This window comes from Myotis lucifugus, unplaced genomic scaffold (genome assembly GCF_000147115.1).
Source record: "Myotis lucifugus unplaced genomic scaffold, Myoluc2.0 scaffold_56, whole genome shotgun sequence".
NCBI classification, from domain to species: domain Eukaryota; kingdom Metazoa; phylum Chordata; class Mammalia; order Chiroptera; family Vespertilionidae; genus Myotis; species Myotis lucifugus.
The window spans coordinates 6,441,801-6,465,742 of NW_005871104.1; the positions used below are offsets into that span (position 1 = coordinate 6,441,801).

Here is a 23,942-nt window from a genome sequence, read left to right on the forward strand (position 1 = left end):
CTGAAGCTTGAAACTGAATCTGTCTGACTCTATGATTCAAAGGCCTTAAAATAGAAAAGATCAGGAGTGTTTGGAAAACAGAAACAGCAGCGATAAAAAATTTAACTCCAGAGTAATAATTCAGGGTCCTGCAGGTGGACAGCTCCTTGGGCCTCTCATTCCTGAAATTGGCCTAGGTTGCCATGGCTATACCCCAGGTTGCAATTCAGTCTGGAGTTCTTACATTAAATCATTCATTCATTTACACATTCATTCATTCGTCTAGGAAACATTTGGGGGCTGACACATAGCATTCATCGAGTGTTAGCTATTCTCATTCTGGCAATATGGGGTACATAGTGACTAAGCAGTCAGTAGAGCCATGTACTTAAGAGCACAAGTCCTAATGCTGTGTAATGGGATTTGCATCCTGGTTGTCATATGACCTTGGACAGGCTACCCAATCTCGAAGACCTCATTTCCATCCTCTGTAAAATGAGGGTAATACTAGTGCTGAATTGTATCCGTCAAGATAGACTAGGTTATGCTCCAATAATAAACAACTCCGAAATCTCAATAGCTGAATACACACAAATGCTTAAACATATGCTCATGCTGCATGTCCATTATGGGATGGCTGGGGCTCAGCTCTGCACCATCCCCACTCCAGGGTTCAGACTGAAGGAACAGCCCCTCCCTGAAATGTTGCTGTTTGCCATAACAGAGCGCACCTGAACCATGCCCTCTACCATGAAGCTGCTAAAGCATACACCTCTTTTGATAGCACTGCATCAGTCAAAGCCAAGTGCATGGCCATGCCTCACTCCATGGGGCAGGGAAGTTTAATTCTACCACGTACTTGGAAGAACTGGAAGGATTTGTTGAACAGCCCAGATGACTTCCACGCTCTCTCAGGATTAATTGATTATACACAAAGTGCTTAGAAAAGTATCTGGCACACAGTAGGCACTCATTGAATGTTGGCTATTATCATGGTTATGTGTCCCCACACCCTGGGTCTTTTGGGGTAAGTAGGATGCTGGGCCATTCATTTCCCACAAGGCCACAACTGCAAAATGAGAAATGTATCACCAGCCCCACCCTCCTCACTGCGTTGTAGTAATGACTAGATGATAAATGTGGCATTTATTTGAAGTTGAGACTTATTTTACACAAGTCATATAGCATCCTCATAGGCTGTTCCTATTCTGGGCAATGTGGGCTGCCACTGGCCACCTGGGACAGGGTGTTTTCCTTCCGGGGGGGGCCTCAATTGGAAAACATGGACATCGGGTGCCATGAGGACTTCACACCGGCTCTAAACCTGGCTGGTCATGAGATTCGCCAGAGCAGCCTGCAAGAAGGGATAAACAAATAACCCGCCCTGATAATGAGACCAACAGCCCAAGAAAAAACGGCCATGATGACACATTCTCAGACAAATCCCAGAAAATGGGTTTTTATATTTTTTAAAAACGCTCTATCTCCCTCATAACAGAAATGCCAATTTTTTAAAAGCCCAAAGGCAAAGAGCAGCAGGTGTTCACACACTGTTTGGGCAAGGATGTGGGAACCAGCCCTCCAATAGGCTAGGACCACACACAGCCACTGTCAACAGCTATCGCAATAGTAAATCTCATATACTTCTACCCATCATTGCTCCTTCTGGGATTGCACACTATATGTGCAGAGATATATGTACAAGGATAGTCTTGGCAGCACTGTTTACTGGCAGAAAAAAACTAGGAATAATCTAAATATCCATTCATTTAGGACTGGTTAAAAAACTGTAGTATATCCATGCAATTGGAATACCAAGCAGCTGTTAAATAGAAGAGCCGGATCTATGTGTACTGATAGGGAACAATCTCCAAGACATAGTTAATGAACAAAGACAGAGCTCAGTGGTGTGTAGAGGATGCTGCCGTGTGAGTGTGTGTGTGTGTGTGTGTACCTATAGTCTAAATAAGCTTGTATATCTACTGATTTCTGGAAGGGCTACAAGAAAACTGTTCGAGGGATTGTCTGTGGAAAAAGAAACTGGTAAGGGTGGGAGGGAGGTTTTTCACTTCAGGGCTTTAGTGCTATGAATTTTACTCTATGCCAATACACCTTTTTTATTTTATTTATTTTTTTTATTTTTTTAGTTAATCCTCACCCAAGGATATTTTTCCATTGCTTTTTAGAGAGAGTGGAGGGGAGAGGGAGAGACTGAGAGAGAGAAACATTGACGTGAGAGAGACACATCAATTGGTTGCCTCCCGACAGCCCGACCAGGGGATCGCGCCTACAACGGAGGTATGTGCCCTTGACCAGAATCAAACCTGGGACCCTTCAGTCCGCAGGCTGATGCTCTATCCAGTGAGCCAAACCAGCCAGGGTGATATACCTTTTTAAAAAACTAAAAGAAAAAAGGCACTGATTTCTGAGACACAGACTTGCTGACTAAGACTCTCCAGGGATGTGCACTTTTAATAAGCTTCCAGGTGGCTCTGACGGATGGCAGGTCCAGCCTGAGTCACTGGCAGTGAGCCAGCTCTGTCGCAGGTACCGGCTTCTGAGCGGTGAGCGAGTCCTGCGTGGCCCTGCCCAGGAGCCGCGTTGCATTTCCTGTCCTCTCTGTGTGTCTGCAGGCTGTACCAGTCAGTCAAGCTGATGTACTCCATTGGCATCTTCTTCACCTACGCCCTCCAGTTCCACGTCCCCGCCGAGATCATCATCCCCTTCGTCGTCTCCCAGGTGTCAGAGAGCTGGACACTGTTTGCAGACCTGTCTGTCCGCACAGCCTTGGTCTGTGTGACCTGTGAGTAGGATACGGGCACTCATTGCCCAAAGCTGTGGCTGGCAGCCACATTGGCATCTACCTCACTATTTACTGGCTCTGCCACTTGCCTTCTTTGTGAGCTTGTGCAAGATATTTTAGCTCTGAATCTCAACTTTCCACCTGAAAAATGGGTTCAGCAGGACTACCACATAGTAAATATTATAGTAATCTCTACCACCTACACATAGAAGGTATGCATTAGCTGGTTTATGGGAGGAAGAAGTATCATTCATTCGATCACACTCCTGTCTGCCTTCTGTATGCCAGGCGTGGTGCTGATATTATCTAACACTCATGAAAGCTTAGCAGCACAATAGTAACAACTGAGGAAACTGTGGCTCACACAATTTAAGTAACAGCTCAAATAGTATAGCTGCTACGTGACAGAGCTGGGATTTGAGTGTGGGTTATGTTGTCTGTGTTTTCCATTGTGCCATATTCCTGTCTATCATAAATTAGGGTCAAGTCCCTAATCACAAAGTGTGTTTAACTGTAGGGGAAAACCCCAAGGGTGCTAAGGGTCAGGTCCAGTCATATGAACCCATTGCTCAGAGCCCTTCCATGGCTCTCTGTGGCCTGATCCCCTTAGGGCCCTTTGTTAAGGGCTTGGAGATCACTCTTTGGGTGCACTCTTTTCTCCCTTCCACCCTCCCTTCCTTTCTCCCTTCCCTCATGCTTCTTTCCATTCACTTATTCACTCATTCATTCTACATTAGGTGCTCTAGTCTAGTAGATGTCTGGGAAACATCATGAACATGGGAAGGCATCACTGGAGACAGCTGACCTAATACCATGCCCTGCTTCTTATACAGACTGAATGAACAGGGATGCCAGGGGTTCTTTCTCAAAACATGTCCAGAGATTAGAAAAGGTGCCCCAAGAGGAATGGGGAAAGAACCAGGAGAAGTGAGGGTTTGGGTAACTTCTATATCTGTCCTCAACCACCTGTGTAATTGTTGTGAAAGAGAGAGAGCACAAATTGAGTCTTAAAAGCTCCACGCGTCCGAGTTTAAAGTTGGGGGAATTCCGTCTCAGTTGGGGGTCAGGAGAAACTGTGTAGTGCTTGGAGCAGCCCAGCAGAGATGCCATCAGACGTTATACTTTCCTTAACTGGGGTTCTATAAGCAGAAACAGCACCTGCTTGGTTTCAGGTGTTACAGAGTTCCCAGTCTGTTCCAAGACATCGGGAACCTGACAATATATTGTTTTGAGAGCCTTCCTAAGGAATGGTGTCAGTTGAAGAGAAAAACTGAGTGGTTCAGGCCACTCAGGTTCAGGGAAGGCATCACTAGAGACAGCTGACCTAATACCATGTCCTGCTTCTGGTATAGGCTGAATGACTACTTCCTCCTCCTTTAGTCATCTGTCAATTGTTACCCTTTATTCATTCAACAATTGTTTGTTGAGCACCCACTATGTGCTTGACATTGTGCTAGGCACGAAGGACACAATCATGAATAAGGAGGAAGAAAGGGTTCCTGCCCTCCTGAGGCTTACAGTTGGGTGGGAAATATATGCAGGAACATAATTACAGCAATAAAGATGTTCCATCTGATGGTTAGGGTCATAAGAACAGGATACCCTAAGAGCATATACCCTTAGCCTTGGTCAGTTCAGACCTGAAAGATAAGTAGGAGGTAGATGGAGTAAAGAGTGTACCACGTGTAGGGGGCAGGCTCTGCACAGATCTGAGGCAAATATTGACATCTGGCCTTTTTGGAAAACTAAAAGCAGTGGGGAGTGATCCAACATGAAGCCAGAGGATTTGCAGGGCCCCAAGGAGAGCAGGCCACAGAGAGCCATGGAAGGACTCTGAGCAATGGGTTGACATGACCAGACCTGACACTTAGCACCCTTCCGGTCTATCTTGCTTTAGAGCTTCCTTGAACATATCTTCTCTGTCACTGTGAGCTCTCTTGGAGAACTGACACTGACTTTTCTCTGTACCTCTTTAAGAAATTTATTAAACATCTGATGAAGGAATACTGTGACAGGGACCATCCCATTAGAGGACTGATGGATTCCCAACCATGAGAGTCTGTCTCTCTCATTCTCTGATTATATGTGTTGGAGCAATTTCATAAACACGTGATATTTTCTTCAAGAGCCAGCAAACTAGTGAGGGTGCTTTCCGAACAGGTTTTCCCTAATTTGTTCATAGGACAATCATATGGTTGTATAAAGTTGAATCACATAGGTTGTATATTTATTCATGCCCCTTTAAACATGATCAAAATTGGACTCCCCTAGAAAAATGCATGCTATATGTTCATTATATGCATAAAAGATGGAGATTTGAGTATTTATAGGAGAGATGGGGAATGAGCAGCCTAATGCTGTCTTCGTGTTTTATGTCCTCCTTCATTATCCAGATCCTTTTAAGAGTATGAAAACACGTGGCTGAGATTCTGACAGCAACGAGCTATCTCTCATTTTTCATATCCTTGCTTCTAGACAGTGCTTATATTATGTAGATTCGTACACATTCATCGTAGATTCAGCGTCCAAGTAAGAGTCAAGCACTCGTTGAGTACCGATGATGGACCAAGTTCCTTCTTATAAATGGGAGGCCCCACCGGAGAGTGGAAAGGGCCTTCGATTGGGCATTTGAAAGGATTCTCACCTCAGCTGTGTGACCTCTAGAGCTCTAGATTTCCCCATCTCTACAACGAGTAGGTTATAATAAATAGGTGGTCGAGGGGCCTTTCCAATAAATATTATATGTGAAAAACCCAGGAAGTTAAAACATAAAAGGAAAGCAGTCAAAACAGAGGTGGGAGTCCAGAGCCATGGTGCCTGACCTACTCAAGTCCGCAATGGGCTCCTACCCCACCTCTCCTGAATGGCTTATCAGACAGGTGGCATTATAAGGCTCCCCAAAATGGTTTCTTTCTGAGCTCCCTTCTTGCGGGAACCTCAGTGACACCATTTCTTTGCCCCTGCAGGTGTCTCAGCCATCATCATCCCCCGCCTGGAGCTGATCATCTCCTTGATGAGCTCCGTGAGCAGCAGTGCCCTGGCCCTCATCATCCCGCCCCTCCTGGAGCTCATCACCTTTTACCCTGAAGACATGAGCTGTGTCACCATTGCAAAGGACATCATGATCAGCATCGTGGGCCTTTTGGGCTGTGTATTTGGGACATACCAAGCCCTCTATGAGTTGATCCACCCCTACAACCATTCCATAGGCAACTCCACAGATGTCCATGCACGTCATTACCTATTTTCATTCTAAGAGTTCCCCCTCCTCCCATCCAGAGTTTGACTTCCACTGTGGATATGATATACATTCAGCAAACCCCACCATCTCTTATATTAACTAGTGCCTTGTTTACCTTTCTAAGAGAAATGTAGATTACACAAGTCTGTACAGAGACCTCTCAGGCTGTGCTATTTTTATCTATCTACTTATTTATTTATTTAAGCTTTGGCTATTTTTGGAGGTCTTTCGTACCTCCTAACCAAAACCACATTCAACCATTTGTATTATCAGCCTCGTTTAATGGGACAAGGGATGCCAATTGCCCATGATATCCCTGGAACCAGAGACCATACATATTTGTAAATGCAAAAGCAATAGTTTCCTCTATTGGGCAGCAGCTGCCCTGAAAGCAGCGACTTTAGAAACGTGTATGTTGGGGAAGAGGGTTTTCTATTTAGATATTCTTCTATGTGGAACAGTCCCAGACAGAACAAAATAGAACTTTGCAGTAATTTTATCCAATCATTGGTTCTGCCACTTATTTCCTATGGGATCTTGGGCCCAGAATTTAGGGCTGGTCTGTGGATAAGTTGTCATGCAGGACAGGATGACAGACAAACCCAGGCACCTGACATGAGTCCACCTCTCTTTGTTGGATCCTTACTCCAGAACAGCTGCTGGTGGGTCCACCTCTTCAGCATCTACTTGCCACATTCACCCTGACAGCGCTCACAGCTCTGAGGGCTGCCTCTACCTCCCCTAGTACTGGAAGGGCCTACTTTGGGTCAGAAACTATGGATCTGGCCCTCTGGAGGGAAAACTGGGGCCAGAGGAATTGTCTCAAGGACAAAAGGACAAAGCACGCATGTTCTTACACTGGAGGTCGCAAATTGGCCACCCTGAGCCAAATTTTCCCACTGATAAGTCTGTTTGGCCCCTCTGGCCCCTGCACAGTGTTTTTAAAAAAATAATTGCTTGCCAATATCTAAACATTGTAAGATTCCGTATAAAAGTGTGGATTTCCAGCATCTCTAAGGAAAAAAAAATTGAAAATATCTGGCAAACTGGGCCCCCAACATTCTCACATGGCACTAACTGGCTATGTCCAGACAGCAGTGGCCCCTACAAACAGCATGTGCCCTTTCCAATTCACCCAGTCCCCATCATCCCTGATTATATCCCCAACTCCAGACTGGGCATCGGCTGCCTCACATCAATGCATATGGGCTGTTATAAAAAGGAAAAAGGGAAGGCATGTGTCTTCCTTGTGGTCACTCATTTATGTCTTGTACTTGGGCCCTGCAGGCACCTGAGGTTGTCAACTATCTTCAATACATAGAGCATTCTTAAATCTCTCTCCCATGAAAGACCGCCCACCCCACACCCTGCCTCTCCAGGATACATTGTGACCCACTGTTAAATGGGCATATCTAGAAGACTACTCAAACTAATCGCAGATGTTAATGGAGGAACAGACTGAGCTCTACTAGTTCAGGCCCTTCATTGTCCGAGGGGGGTGGAGTAAAATGAAAACGGATAATACTCTCACTCTGCTTTTAAGTTAGTGATAAAAAAAAAATTTTAATGAGAAAAATCATTCAAGGTACTTCAGGAGAGCAAGACTGGGTTAGTCTGAACTTGGGGTAACAAAACATGTTCATTCTCTTCCTTGACTGTTTGGAAAATAAGTTAAGCTCTTAAAGAGAAAGCCATAGGGGCGAAGAGGAGAATGAAGTGGCCAGCCCAGTAGATGTCCTGAGCCATCAAGAACTGCCAGGATCACCCCACCTTAGGTCAGGGCTGCTTGCCCACACCTAAAATGTAAGTGGCACAAGATGACTTTCAGCGAGGGTAGTAGCATCCCTGGGGAAAGGGGCTTGAAGGGGGACAGAAAATCAGAATTTGGCTTTGACAAATGCAAGACAGAGGAGGAGGGACACCTTCCTCGCAGGCCTTCATTCTGCTGCAGCTGGTGCCACAGTAATGGCCTCTAGAGAGACATCGATCTTGAAACAGCCCAGATGTTTCTTGCCGCTGCTTAGGATATTCTGGATGCGGTAGTTTCCGGTACTGAGCCAGCTGGGCAGGTCCAGGTGGGGTATGTTGATGACACTCTTGGGCAGTGAGTATTTGCCCTGTGGAAATGCCAGTGGATCACAGGTCAGTGGGAGCCGACTGATAGAACTCTCTCCTGGAGCCACCGCTAGGTTGCAACCAGGAACTATCCCTCCTCCCATCCTCCTAAGAGCCACAGAAGATTGGAGACGGCCATAGCGCCGTAGAGCACTGAGGGTCACACCGAAGTTTCACAGATGAACAAACTGAGGTTCCCAAAAGATAAGCAACTCAGAATAGAACGCACCAATGTACATCCACCCATAGACATCCAGATCTGCAGGAGAAAGAAGGCAAGGATCCTTCTCTCTAAAACCCAGGTCTTTACTCCAGCCAAGGGGATAACGCTCTCCCTCCCTGAGTACTTACTTCTTTGAAGGGACAGTGGCAGGGAAGCCCATAGGTGTGCAGGGGCTCTGGACAGGGCTCTCCAGGGGGAAGGAAAATGTCAAATACGTTACAGATGTCTTCATAGGTACAGCTACCGATTTGTTCTACACATGGGACTTTGACCCAGAGGCCAGCCATTTCCTTCTGCACAGTTAAGTCCACCTGATGAAAAGATTTTGAAAAAAGTGTCAGTTTCAAGGCAAACATGCTAGTTCCTCTGCCCCTTTAAAAGGTCAGCATTTCATTTCAATCACACGGTTTTTAATTGGTTGGGATCTTCGGAGATATTCCGATCCAGAAACGACAAATGGTGGCACGTGCCCCCAATATTATCCTTTCCTGTGCCCATGACAGACATGAATCATCAAATGTGACTTTCCCCCTTCACTGAACCACACAGTCTTAGAATTCTTTAGGTAGTCACCACCCATACCCATTGGTTGAAGCTAACACTTGAGTTGAAATGCATTTGTCATCTACCTGCTAATTGGCTAACTGTAGCACTGCTTCCTAGACTTTCTCAAAGCAACTATAAAAGGCAAATAAACTTATGAAAGGAACTTTAACCTCAGTAGAGATGATATACAAGATTGGAGAGGATTTTTACAAAATGCTCAGTGTCACAAATGTGTGGGGAAAGCCAAATCTGCTATTGCCAGTGAGAGGACAAACAGGTTGAAACACTTAGAGGCACGTTGGCAATATATATATCAAGAGACTTAAAAAGTCTATATCTAGATGATCAGAAAAGTAGGAAAAGGTGCATTTCAAGGATAATTTCTGCAAAGCTCTTTATAATAGCAAAAAATAAAAAACTACTCTGGAAACAAACTAAATATCCAACATTAGATTTAAGTAAATTATGACAGATCTACAACAGTGTATTTCTGCCATTAAAAACGATTAGGTAGATCTATGCCAAATGCCACAGAAAGAGGTATGGACAATAATAGTATGATGCAAAAAGTAATAATAACATGTCATATAATCCCACAGCATAAATGTACATATATTTACAAATGCAGAAAAAAAATCTGACAGGATATGTAAGTAGCTAACAATGCCTATCTTGTGAGGAGTTAGATTATAAGAGGACATTTATAAGGAGCACTGGTTATTTTCATATATATCCATTAAATTAATATGTATGTTATATGTGATTATATGGGGGAATAGTCCAAAATGTTAAAAGTGCTTACCTCTTATCACGAGGTAGAGAAATTTCAGATGATTTCTTTTAACCCACCCCCCCCTATTTTGACCATTTGTGTTTTCTAAAGTTGGCTACATATCACTTGCTAATCGATGTGCCTGTTTTACAGTTAATAATGACACCATTACCGAAACCAAATTGCCCAACCAGAGCTGTTGGACAACAGTGCATACTGTGCCATCCTGTCCGGGAGGCCGGCGCACTCAGTGGGAAGCTGTTGGGGCTGACATCAGATTCCTTCCAATCTCAAACATCATGGTACTGAGAGTCTATGAACCTGAGCACGAGTCTACAAACCAGTGCCTCCTTTGCTGCTCTGGGATGCCAGGCCTCCAGTATCCAGTTCCCTGAGCATAAGTCCCCCAGTGCCCTGTCAGCTGGCCCCTGGCACCTTCCCTCCAGCTCCTGGCCGATCCCCCCTCCCACCACCACTCACCTTCAGAGGAGAATTGAGCGGGACACTTGTCTGGGTCTCAGCACTCACAGTCACATTCCCAGGCTCTACAATGGGGTTAGGTTCCACATTCAGGCTTTTGATCAGCACAGGGTCCTTCCCGTCGTCACAGTTCTCCCAGGAAAAGCTGCTGATCCGGAATGCCTAGGGACAATTACGGCAGCAAGAAAAGAGAAAAGAAAAGTTGACAAAAGGAACTCTCGCAGGTCAGAAAAATCAACAGAACAAGCTACTGACGGTGTGACCCTGGGAGAGGTAGGTTGGTGAAATCAAAGACTCAAAAGACATAATTTCCCGAAAGTGTGCTAAACTATAAAATAAAACACAGTATACCCGACCTTGAACTGGTTAATGCTAGAGGAGGAACTGAAACTCAGTGTTACGGATGCTCAAACACTCAAAACAGGAGAACTAACTATATCCGCCTCTGGTAGGGACCTTCTCTGATCTCCCACCTCCCTGCTCCCCACTCCTCTCTAGCCAGTCTTGGGGTTTCTTTAGAGCAGTGGTTCTCAACCTTCCTAATGCCGCGACCCTTTAATACAGTTCCTACTGTTGTGGTGACCCCCAACCATAAAATTATTTTCGTTGCTACTTCATAACTGTAATTTTGCTACTGTTATGAATCGTAATGTCAATATCTGATATGCAGGATGTATTTTCATTGTTACAAATTGAACATAATTAAAGCATAGTGATTAATCACAAAATCAATATGTAATTATATATGTGTTTTCCGATGGTCTTAGGCGACCCCTGTGAAAGGGTCATTCGACCCCCAAAGGGGTCGCGACCCACAGGTTGAGAACCGCTGCTTTAGAGGGAAGCTCCTGGAGGATTTCCCTTTGCAGCCCATGCCCTGGACTTGATTCCCATTACACACCCGCAGTCCCCCAACCCAATCCAGGGCCAGGGACAATAGTAAATACAAAACACAATGGGAAACAAAACATCCAAGCCCCGCCCTCCAAGGGATATACAATTAACCCAGGAAGGGAATAGGACACAAGAAAAGATTCCCAATGAGCCACTTGTTGATAAACAATCCCATTGAATGAATTAAGCTCCCCAGTCCTAACCAGTGCTTTCTTACTCCCATCCCATTGCTCATGCCCTGTCCCCATCTGAGTCACCCTCCTCCCCTCTGCTGAGCCACTTCTCTTCTTCCTTCACATCCCCCAGAGGTCTCCTGATTCCACTATCTGTCCAACTACACAGGACCACTGACTCCCTACTCCCAGGAACCCTGCTTGTCTGTGATCTTTCAAACTTCCTACACCATGCAGATTCTGCCCACCCACTCACACCTTTCCCAGCCCCCTCTGAGAAATGTACAATATGCCTGCCATGCACATCCCAACTTAAAAGCAAAACCTGCCAGCCCACATGCTGATCCTCATCATCCACATACCCACAGACCCATAGCCGACTGGGCCAAAGAAGAACACCGAAGCCAATCCGGTGACAGATTTTCTCTGATTTGGGATTTGAGATGGAGGCAAAGTCACTCTGAGGACTTTGGGCTTTGCATCATTATTGGGTCATAGCTTTGGGATGGGGCCAGAACTCTGAGACCCATGACCCACAACTGAGGGTCTGAGGAAAAGGGAACAGACAGAGTCACTTACCCCCTAGCCACCCTTACCTAAACAGGCAGTGAAGGGCATGGCTTTAGAGTGAGATGTGGGGTAAATCAAGGCTTTAGTCAACAGACGTGGGTGGAAATCATAGCTCCACCACCATATCATATGACTCTATAAGCCAGTTTCCTCTTTGGAGCCCCAATTTCCACATCTTTTAAGTGGAGGCATTGATACTTTCCTCTTGGGACTGTGGCAAGGGTGAGAGCATGTATGTAATGCTCATTACACAATGCCAGGCCCAACGCATGAGCTGGCTCATTAAATGACAGCCATTAGCCATCCCGGCCTCCACTTCTTGCCTCTAGTTCCATGAGATTCCTTATATACCTGGAATAAACACCTTTACTTGAGCTTCTTGGAATGAAACACTGTGCCATGACTAAGAAAGGCAGGACAGGGTCTGATTCATCCCTGTATTCCCCACAGCCCCTTACACAGTGTAGGAACCAATAAATGCATCCTTCAGCATTCGTTCCACAAATATGTATGGAGCAATGACCACCGTGCTGTGTTAATAGTGGTAAACAATCAGAAATGTCCCCACCCTGTCTTAAGGAGCTTAGTCTAATGTACATATTACTATGATTTCTGAGTGCCATAGGGAAACAAAAGGTAAGGTGGAGAGTAACCGAGGACTTACTACTTAAGCTGGACTCCTGCAGGACGAGGAGTCAGCCGTGTAAGTAGAGAGGAAAAACGTCCAGGCAGAGGACACATGTGCGAAGGCCGTGTGGTAGCAAGCACCTTACTGCTCTGGCACTACCAGAAAGCCAGTGAGCTAGATGCAGTGGACAAGGGACCCAGAGGAGGTTGAAGGGGTGGCAGGGTCATTTCACGCAGGGCCTCGCAGATCATAATCAGGTGGCTGGATTTTCTGTACGTGCAATGGACCCCATTGCAGGAGAAGGCCATGCTCCAGTGTATGGTTGGGAACAGCTTGGAGAGGAACAAGGTGGAAGGGGGAGACCAGTTAGGAGGCCACTGTCAAATGAAAGGGAGCCTGGGATGAAGAGTTGAGCTGGAGGAGGACTAGCCGTTTTCCGGAACTACCTTCACAGTTCCATAGGCAGCCTGATTGACACTGAGGACTGAACCCAGGCTGGAGGAAGTGGTCAGAGAGCCCTGTTGGAGTTGAAAAACCCCTTCCCTCTCCTAAGTGACCCTTCCCCCAGGCCCTCAGAGAGACGTAACTAGAGGCTCCTGTGGCAATGAATTCTGCAGCCGAGGCCAGCCTCATCTGAAAAAGGAGGTATGATGGATTAGCAATGCCCACCAAGGGCCAGGCCTGGCACCGGATATTTGCCATCCCAACATGCGGGAAGAGGCAACATGGGGCAACATAGGGCAGAGGGGAAAGGCGCAGCTCTGAAGGCAGAAATGTGGGTACAAACCAGAGACCTGGGTTCAAATCAGATCTGAGCCACTAGCTGAGACCATGGCTATTTCCTCACCTACCAAATGGGCATAATTATATCTTCTCACAGGGCTACTGGGAGAGGAGAAGTTTATCTACTGAGGGTATAGATCACAACTGTCAAGCCCATGAAAACACTAGACTGAAAAAGGATCACAGACCAGAGGAGACTGAGGAGATGTGACAACAAATGCAAATGGCAACTGGACTGAATCCTGAAACACAAAGAGGCCATTCATGGGAAAACTGGTGAAATCCAAATAAAAAGTCTAGTGTTTCATAGAGGAGCAATGTTGGCTTCTCAGTTTTGACAAGTGCACCACGGTCAATAAGATGTTAACACTCAGGGAAACTGAGTGAGGAGCCTGTGGGATCTCTGTTCTATCTGTGCAACTTCTCTGCAACTCTGAAATTACTTCCCCAAAAAAGGTTATTAGGGGGAAAAAAGCACATGACTTAACATATTATGGATCCCCAAACACTGACCACTACCCCACAGCCTTCATCTGGCCTGCGAACTCAGGGTCAGGGCTTTGAATCACATGAGCCAGAGAAGTTCTGGATGATGGCATATAAGGATCAAAAGTGCCACTTGCTGTGTAATCTTAGCTGAGTCCCCTATGTTTCTCTATGGGCCCGAGTGAGGGAAGTGAACTTTATGATGTCTCAAGGCCTCTCCAAAATTGCCAATCTAGGACCTTCTGGAATGGCATCCCTAGCCAAGACATATAGAACGGGGATGTAGGGCAAGCTCAAGCCTTAGCCTGAACTCCACCTCATAGCGGTCAGACCTGGAGCCAAGAGAAACATTATCAAGCTACGTCCGTGGACAAACTGAATCCAAAGATCCTAGCTCCTTCACTCAACAGGCAAAACAGACTCCTTGCCCCTGTGCCAGGGTGAGGCTGAGTCCAATGGCTTATATTCCTGTAAGATTTTAGAGCAGCAATTTTCAACCGGTGTGCTGCAAGAGGCAAACTGGTATGCTGCAAGAATTTTTAAAACATGCAATACCTGACGGCTTAGTCAGGGGCACTGACCTCTTTTCCCTTAGATTGTCAAATTAAAAAAATGACAACAGCCTTAACCGGTTTGGCTCAGTGGATAGAGCTTCGGCCTGCGGACTGAAGGGTCCCGGGTTCGATTCCGGTCAAGGGCGTGTACCTTGGTTGCAGGCATATCCCAGGTAGGGGGTGTGCAGGAGGCAGCTGATCGATGTTTCTCTCTCATCGATGTTTCTAACTCTCTATCCCTCTCCCTTCCTCTCTGTAAAAAAAATCAATAAAATATATTTTTTAAAAAAACGACAACAGCCCGGCTGGTATGGCTCAATGGTTGAGTGTCGACCTATAAACCAGATTCGATTCCCAGTCAGGGCACATGCCTGGGTTGTGGGCTCGATCCCCAATGGGGGACATGCAGGAGGCAGCCAATCAGTGATTCTCTCTCATCATTGATGGTTCTATCTCTCTCCCTCTGCCTTCCTCTCTGAAATCAATAAAAACAATGACAACAGTCAATATCACAATAGCCATCTGGTGTGAATGAATCAAAATTAAACCTATTTTTTTGTCAGATCAGCAAAAAATATATATATTGGTGTGCCGCAGGATTTTAGTAATTAGTTTATGTGTTCCATGAGCTGAAAATAGCTGTTTTAGAGCAATTCCTTCACCCACAATTCACAAGAAAGGCAGGGTGGCATCATGCCTATTTAACAGATGAAGAGACTAAGGCTCAAGGAGCCCAAAGGCCATGCCCATGGATTAGAGACAAAGATAGGATCAAAAGCCAAGCCTCCCAGCTCTCAGTCCTATCCTACTTTCCCCTATACTATACCACATGGTTTCTCGCTCTCAGACAAGTATTTCCAAGGTGGTTGGAAGGAGGGGAATCTAGGCTGAGCCTCTCTCTTTGCTGCCAGAGATGGTATCTTGCCTGCAGCTATGCAGCAAAGAGGCCATGAAACTAGGCCTCAGAATGACAGAACTTCCCTTTCCCCAGGGTCTGGAGCTTGGGGTGAGTAAGAAGGAAAGAGCAAGCTTGGAGGTCAGAGCCTCTCCACAGCTCACAACCTGAGCAGGGCTGGACTTTGTCACCAGAGGAACAAGGCTGGACCTTCTGGCTTGGAAGGTCCCACCCAGCCCCATGGGGGGAAGGTGGGCAGGTAAACAGGCCCGGGACTAAGGAACAGTACCTTAGTCTTCCAGGTCTGCCAATATTCACTCAGACGGTTGGGAAGAGAGCAAGAGAGTACAGAAGTGAATAAGGCTAAACTTTACTTGGGAGCTGAGCAAGGCCTTACAGACCACCCTCACTGTACAGACGGGTAAAGGGATTGAGAACAGGCCTCCCCGAGATGCGCCACTTTGGCATGCTTCCTGCATACATAAGTATGTAATGAAATTCGGTTATTTTCTCTTGTTCATCTGTCTCATGTCGATCTGAGTATCAGACCAGCAGACTGCACCTAGAAGGGCAGAGGAGAGCTGTTTCGTCTCCCACATGGGGAAACAAACCCTGAGAAAGAAAAGGGCCCAAAGTTCCAGTTAGTGACTTTGGAGGCTCTGCTTCGGAGAAGGAATTCCAGAGACGGGAACAGCTTACCCCATCTTCCATCCCAACCCGTGGGGCCAGGATAGTGGAAACAGCCCCCTAAAAGAGCAGCACTCACCTGTTTCATTGGAGCCTTTGCGAGGGCCTCATGGCCAGCGAGAAGCAAGCCCAGGGAGATCAGGAGCGGAGCCCGAATCTGGAACATCATTGCAAAAGGTGGGCTCGCGCGAAGGTAACTACAAGGTCTGGGGCCGCGGCGACGCCTTTAAATGCCGGTCGGCGTTGGTTATGCAAAGCTGTGTATTGTTATGCAAAGCGAAGCGCGGCGACTTCCTGAGGCGCCCCGACCCGTCGGGATCGGGATTTCAAGGCCTTGAGGAGAAGCAGATCTTTCCCTAATATGCACCTCAGAGTTCCTCCTTGCGCCCCTTGCAGCGGCGTGGGCGTCAAGCCCCGCGTTCGGAGGGGCGAAGGCGGAGTCGGAAGAGGAAAGGGGCGGGGCTGAGTGCGGGGTGGGGCGGGGCCGAAGCGCGAGGGAGGGGCGGGGCTGTGGTTTCTGAACTGACGCTGTGCGCGTCTAAGCAGGAAGGACATTTGTTTTTCATCAGACAAGATATTGTTAAGATACTACATATTGTAGGTGAGGTTTGCTTTTTAAAGAAGCAATAGGAATATTAACTACTAGATTGTAAACCCCACAAGGGATGGGACTATGACTTTTAGTTACTGATGTGTGTACCCAGTGCCTGACACATAATAGACAATCTTTGTTGAAAAAATAAATTATGAATAGAATTTGAAACTTACCCAATCATCTTTTTAAACATTTTTTTAAATTTTGGAATTAATTTTAGATTTACAGAAAAATCGCAAAAAATAGTTCAGAGCTATCTCTGTTTCCCCCATTGTTAACAATAGATGGAGTATTTTTATAAAGACTAAGAAACTGGTATTAGTACATTATTGTTAACTAAGCTCCAGACTTTACCTGATATGCTTTTGTTTAAATATGTTTTTATTGACTTTAGAGAGAGAGGAAGGGAGAGGAATAGAGAGATAGAAACATCAATGAGAGAGAGAGACATCTCCTGCAAGCCCTGGAATGGGGATGGAGCCCCAGCCGGGAATAGAACCAGGGACCTCTTAGTTCATGGGTTGACGCTCAACCACTGAGCCACGCCGACTGGGCCTTAATATGCTTTTTAAATTGCACATCTTTCTCCCAATCTGATTAATCCTTCATTCTCTCGTCCAGCACAACCGCTTCATTATACACAAGTGCAATTTGAGGCCCCATGAAGAAGCGGATTTGCCCAAGTCACACAGCAGAAGTGAAATTAGAACGCACTTCTCCGGAGGCTGATCCCACGGTTCTATGAGAGATGTCCATGTGGCTGTGCTCCTTGGTGGACGTGTGGGTGGTGGGTGGGGGAACTGGATGCCAACGCTGGTATCATTGGGGCCTCATTGGGAAATAGGAAGGGACTGCAAGCCTCCTTTCCAGCATCATCCTTTCTCCATCTTTGCACATGCCAAGGCCTCTCCACCCCATTACCCACTTCCTCCTGGCTCCTAAATACTCCATTCTCTCAGCCTCAGGCACACTCCTTCACACAAGAAGTCAATCATCATGGGCAGTAAATAGTTAACACTTCTTTTACTGCCCAAGCAACTTTGGAGGATCTTTCAATGAGTGAGTGCATTCCTTGGAGATCAGAGTATCTGACATGCCCATCTGAAGGGTTTTGGAGGAGATTCTGGAAGGCCACAGGCAGTGACTGAAAACCAACGCCATAACCGCCATAACCGTGGTGGAAGGGAGAGCAAACAGTGGCTTGTTCAGAGATTAAAATAATAATAAAAATAAATAAGAAGAAGAATACCTTTCAGTATTAAGCTCATTCAACAAATATTTATAGATCCAACAGTTGAACAAGATAAAGACCTTGTTCCTACTCCCACATAGACTAGGGTCCATTGAAGAAGAGCAATCAGCAAGTAAAGAAATAAACAAGATATTATCCAAGAGGAATAATACCAGAAGACAAGAAATCAGATTAAACTACTTCAAAGTACAGTGGTTGCTTTCTTGAGTCCAATAAGAATTCTCTGAGGAGGTGGATTTTGGCCATCCTTGGGAGAAATGAGAAACATTTGGGGTAAGAGCCAATGTGAAATTTAAACATGGTCAAGCCCATCAGGCCACAGTTCCCAGCCAGGGCTGCACGCTGCAGTCCTCTGGCGAGCTTTTAAAAATCCTGATGCTCAATTTACCCTCCACACCAGTTACATCTAAATCTCTGGAAGTGGACACAGCATTGGTCTGGTTTGGTTTGGTTTTTTAATCCCAGGTGATTAAAATGTGCAGCCAAAGTTGACATCCACCTGGCATACAATAGGTGCACACATACGTAAAAATGACAATTACTAAAACAAGGCCCTTGTCTTTAAAGAACCCACATTCTAGGAGTGATGGGTTGGAAATGTGGAAACTGTTGTCACTCTAATGTTCATCACCATGTGTTTCCTGGAAGACTAACTGGGTCTGGGTCCTGGAATGACGTGGCCCAGAATGACCTAACAGCCATGCTTGTGTGGGGTAGGGGTGAAAATTGTGGGGACACAGCATGTATCTAAAGGCTGTGATTACCACCTCAAATGCACATGAATCAGACAAGTAGGTCAGATGTAGCAGTCACAGACAAACAACTGTGGAGAAGGAATTTCCTCTACTTCCTAGGTTCTCTTGGCTGGTCTCATGATCAAATACACATGAGATGGATTAGCAAGAGAACATGAACGAATTTAATTACAAACCTATACGTTTTTCTCTCTTGAGCCAAGACCAGCATGGCTAGAGAGCAGACGAGTCCTGAGTAGGGGTAACAGGGGATTGAGAAAAAGAAAGAGACAGACACAGAGACAGTAGGGAAAGCTGGGACCAGGTGGGACGCTGCCCTCGGGTGGAGAGACAGTGACCCGGAGCTGGTGCAGCATGTTTATTATATACAGCATGACACCAGGAAGTTTTACGAGAGTTTAAGACAAAGGAAATTATGTGAGATCATGGTTAAAGATCAAGCTGCAATTCTTCATTCTTGTGGCTTCTTTGTAATTGTCACTCCTGGCTGAGCCCGGATAACTGATAATTGCATCTGTTCCTGGTGCCTGGCTGAACTTAGATAATGAAACCCACCCCCTGGCACCTGAGCTAAAGGTCAGGTTGACAACATACCTGCCTCTGGCAAGGTATGTTTCCAGGATGTTCTCTGCCAACGCCACTGGACTCAGCCAACAATCAGCTCATGCGCCTTCCCAGGCACTCTCTACACAAACCTATGTATGGGAACCCTTCCCTCATCCATGAGAGAGTCTGAGACCCCACATACATGAGAGGTTCTGAGACAGAAAAGGCATATGAGGAAAATATGACATTCTGAGCTAAGGATAGGTCAGGCACCTGGGTCTTCTGAGGGGAGGAAGGTCATTCACAGGATGCGAAGAGCAGATATTCAGTAATTAGGTGTTTGCCCTGTCCTATACATAGGTCATAAAACGTTATTTCTGGCGATAATTCTTATTTTGGACAAGGCCCCAAATTTAAATTCTTTAAGGGAAAAGTGAAAGTTTCTCATGAGCCCTAGGGTTTTCATTGCCTTCAGCTCAAACTAATTCACATGCCACAGCGGCACATCTTGGGGAGCCCTGTTCTGAACCCTTTCAAAGCTGATGGTGTAGACATGAGAACACTTGTTTACTAACTGGTCTTGGTGGGATTTCAACCCAAATATAGTCTGGACATCTGGTTTTAAATCTTGCATATTCTGCCCAGCTAGCTCGATCCATAGAACACAAGACTCTCAAATCTTGACTATTCTGTTTATTAGAGAGTAATTTTTCAAGAGAAAGGGTTAAAATACAAAATTCAAAGGAGTAAATTTGAAGATCTAATGGCCTTATTAAGCGATTCATGAATTGGACAGCATCCCATCTAGCAACTGGAGGGACTCTGTGGAGTTGTACAAAACGACAGGTTTTTATTGGAAAAAGGGTCAGGCAAGGAACCCTTTACAAAAGTAAAGGTTTGTTTTTTAGACCAAGACATCTTCTTCTGGGGGCAAGTGAATGGCCAGGGTTTTTAGGCAGATTGCCTCTTCTTTCTAAGGATGGAGAGGGCCCATGTGACAGATTACTGGTTCCAGACTGGAATTTTAAGATATTTCTAGGAAAGGTTGAAACAATGATTAGGTCAGGTACTAGATCTAGGCTTGGTATCATGGTCATTAGCATAAGTGATGCCATTTTGGGTCTGTGGGTTTTCTCTTTAACAGAAGGCAAAATCATAACTCCCTTTGATATAAAATGATCATACATTAGAGATTTAATGTAACTCCTTCAGTGAGGGAACCTGTGAAATGTAATAAACTGTGCTAAGAGTCCAAAGAACAAACACATGTTTAGATAAGGAATATTGAGATAAATGTGCAAATGAAGGCAAAACTGGCCTTTTCCATAATGGGGGAGAGAAGTCAGTTTAACCTCCACAGGTCAAAAATTTACATGTGTAAAGGCAAAGATTACTTTCCATTCTTATGAATTATCTGCAACTTCAGAGGCAATGAAAGGCATAGAGCCCATTACAGAATCCAAACTAGGTATATAGAAGAGTATGCTCTAGAAAATGAAGAGTTTTCCATTGAAGGTGTTACAAAAAAAAAGAAAGAAAGAAGCAATGGCCAAATGGAGTCACTTTTGCTAAGCCACATCACCAAGCCAAAACTTAATAACTAACCTAATTGCAGTTTCAGTCTCTCTCAGAAGTGAAATTTTAATGATCTGGAATTTCCTGCTCAATACTAGTGAAGTAACCTGCCTGACAAGACCCCCTCTGCCTTCTCCAAAAGGAAGGTATCCTTGCCTGAAATAATCCACTCTTTTAACTTCCTAGTCCCACTCCCTTTCTGCCTATAAAAACCTTCCATTCTGTACAGCCCTTCAGAAGCACCCTTCTAGTTGCTAAATAGGATGTTGCCATATTCATGATTCACTTAATAAAGCCAATTAAATCTTCAAACTCACTCGGTTGAATTTTGTTCTGTAACAAAGCCCCATTTGTTCCTTAAATGGTAGTGCTATTTCTGACTTTAGACCAGTGGTTCTCAACCTTGGCTGCACATTAGAATCACCTGGGAATCTTTTTAAAATCCTGATTTCTGGGCCTCATCCTCTGGAAATTCCGTTTCTTTGTTATGGGGTGGGGCCCCAGAAATCAGGATTTTAAAAAGATTCTCAAGTGATTCTAATGTGCAGCCAAGGTTGAGAACCACTGCATTAGACAATGCCTTTAACCTCTCTGGAACTCAGTTTTCTCATTTTGTGGGAAGATAAGGTCAAACTAGATGATCTCTGAGGTCCCTTTCTTTTATTTTGTTTGTTTGTTTTTGTTTTGAATATTTATTGATTGATTTTAGAGAGATGAAGGGAGAGAGATAGAGAAAAACATTGACTTGTTGTTCCACTATTTATGCGTTCATTGTTTGCTTCTTCTATGTGCCCTGACGGGGGATCAAGCCCACAGCCTTGGCATATCAGGAAGACACTCAAAACAACTGAGTATCGGGCCTGGGCTCTTCAACGTCCCTTTCAACTTTGGGAGTGTGTGTATGTGTATAAAGTGGAAGGAACACTAGACGTGATTTCAATTCCCTCTGATTAGCCCATGTTAGAGAGCAAGACACTGGAGCCCAAAGCCACGCAGCAGAGGTAGGATGAGGACCCAGGCTTCTGGTCTCCCTGCTCAGGGCCACATCCCAGGGCATGATTGCAGAGCTAACAGGAGCTCCACTCCCTTCTCACCTTACTCTTCTGAAACCTGAGAGCACCTGGAGAGGCCTGGAAATGCCCTGGGGAGCAGAGCTGTACTGGTCTGGCAAGACAAACAGGGCTGGGGAAGGTGCCTCAAGAGCAGCCTGCCCCACCAGCCTCAATCTGAGGGCACTGGGCGGGCCCTATGCAAGCTTGCATCACTTTAATTCCCAAATATTTTCATCTCATTATAGCCTTTGCCTAGAGCAGTGGTTCTCAACCTTGGCTGCACATTAGAATCACCTGGGAATCTTTTTAAAAACCTGATTTCTGGGCCTCATCCTCCGGAAATTCTGTTTCTTTGTTATGGGGTGGGGCCACAACATTAGTAACAAATAAACAGAATTTCCGGAGGATGAGGCCCAGAAATCAGGATTTTAAAAAGATTCCTAGGTGATTCTAATGTGCAGCCAAGGTTGAGAACCACTGGCCTAGAGCTTTGATTCTCAGTGCTGGCTACACATTGGAATCACCTGGACGGTTTTAAACACATAACCTGGGAGTCCAAGCCGAGGCTACACCCCTGGGTGGGACAGGGCATCAGCATTTTTACACGTCCCCCAGGGGATTCCAAGGGGCAGCCAACAGGAGAATCACTGGTCTAAAGCAGCTTTTACCTAATGCAGAGGTCCTCAAACTTTTTAAACAGGGGGCCAGTTCACTGTCCCTCAGACACTCCACACATGCGCACTGCGGGCCCGGGACGAGTCGGCTGCTAAGCAGGACAGGCAGCAGCGGCAAAAACACCCGGCGGGCCAGATAAATGTTTTCGGCGGGCCGCATGTGGCCCGCGGGCCGTAGTTTGAGGACCCCTGACCTAATGCAAGCAAACCACCTGAGATCTCCCTTTACAGTGCAGATTATGACTCAGTAGGTGAGGCTGGAGCTCAATAATTTGTAACATGCTCCCTATGAGGCCAGTGTCGAGGGTCTGAGGACCACAGAGAAGCAAGGGTCTGAACTAGACCCACTTCCTCCACCCTTGAGTGGCTGGTGAGGGACACCTATGGAGTCACTGTTTTCTCCCAAGGAAGGGTGTCTGGTGAAACAGCAGGAAGGACAAAGCCTCAGTGGTTCCCAGGTTCTCATGTCTGCACCCCATCACCCTTCAAGGGGCTCAGAACAGGCCTCCCCTACTTTGTGCTACTTTGGCATGAGGATTATTTTGAGCTGAAAGCAATTAAAACCCTGCAGGCTCACATAAGCCTTCTCTACCTCTCCTTTAAATAATTTAAATTTGGGGCCTTGGCCATAATAAGAGCTATCGCCAGAAATAACTATTTATGACCTATCTATAGGACAGGGCAAAAACCCAATTACTAAACATCTGCTTGCTCTTATCATATTGTGAATGACCTTCCTCCCTCCCCTCAGAAGACCCAGGTGTCTGACCTTTTCCTTAGCTCAGAATGTCATATATTCCTTATTTTCCCTTTCTGTCTCTGAACCTCTCCTGTATGTGGGATTCCCATTCATATGCATGTAATTAAGTTTGGTTATTTTTTTTCTTGTTAATCTGTCGCATGGCAACTTAATTATTAGGTCAGCCAGAAGAATCTAGAAGGAGAGTAAAATTTCTTCCTCCCCCACACCGTACTGTTGAGGTGCGATGGATTCCATTCGTCTGAGGGCCAGTCCAGATGAAACCAGACGAATAATGGGTCTGGGCTGCCTGTCACTACTTGAGCTAATTAAGCAGAGAGTGTTGAATCATATACGAGCATTTATTCCAATAATGTCAGCAGTATGGGAGAGCAGCAGGCCATCCACAGAAATCTGCTCTGCCCCCTCCTACCAGCTGGCTGATCATAGAGGGATAAGGAAGAGAGGCTGCATGCAAGAGTGTAGCAGGGGTAGGGGAGGGAATGGCTGCAGGGTCTGTGGTCCGTGTATCTCCTTCCAGGATCTTGAAGTCTAATAACAAGGTAGTTGATTTTCAATGATGTTTAAACCCAGCTCTACCAGTTCCTGGGACCTGAGAATGGTCAGCATTCCTGCAGCAAACTCCCAGAGGGGGTCCGGGTCCAGGCACAGCAACCATATCAAAGCTCGCACTGTCCTTTGTTCTCAAAAGGCATTTTCTTTTCTGAGCAATGGACACATCCGGGCCCCAAGGTGTCTCTTATCTCTTTGCAGCTCTGTGTGTCTTCTTGCAGCACATCCTCCAGTTTCCCAGGGTTTGTAAGAACACTTCTTATCTGTAGTTAGGAAGGTGGCTAACTATGAAACCACTGTGGCTCTATTCTTATGACATGCCCTTCCCCACCATCGCAGAGGCAGCATCTTT

The 23,942-nt window shown here is 45.8% G+C and overlaps 2 protein-coding genes across 3 annotated transcripts in view; one reads left to right on the top strand and one right to left on the bottom strand.

The window, feature by feature from the left end:
* Positions 1-6,391, top strand: part of SLC36A3 (solute carrier family 36 member 3) — a 19,591-nt gene extending 13,200 nt beyond the window's left edge. Inside the window, 2 exon segments of the mRNA XM_014456177.2 lie at positions 2,613-2,782; positions 5,749-6,391. Coding sequence (XP_014311663.1) covers positions 2,613-2,782; positions 5,749-6,038 — 460 coding nt within the window. The 3' untranslated portion in view covers positions 6,039-6,391.
* A 1,168-nt stretch (positions 6,392-7,559) lies between these two features.
* Positions 7,560-16,277, bottom strand: GM2A (GM2 ganglioside activator). Of its 2 annotated transcripts, none has more exons than XM_006089121.3 (4): positions 15,909-16,277; positions 10,160-10,321; positions 8,490-8,672; positions 7,560-8,140 (listed from the first exon to the last, which is right to left on the bottom strand). In XM_006089121.3, exons 1-4 carry the CDS (start codon positions 15,996-15,998, stop codon positions 7,961-7,963), a joined length of 615 nt encoding a protein of 204 aa, XP_006089183.1. In that variant the 5' UTR covers positions 15,999-16,277; the 3' UTR covers positions 7,560-7,960. The 2 variants fall into 2 exon arrangements, with proteins under 2 accessions (XP_006089183.1, XP_006089184.1); XM_006089122.3 differs by having other exon boundaries at positions 7,560-7,949; positions 8,486-8,672.
* Between the last annotated feature and the right edge of the window lie 7,665 nt (positions 16,278-23,942).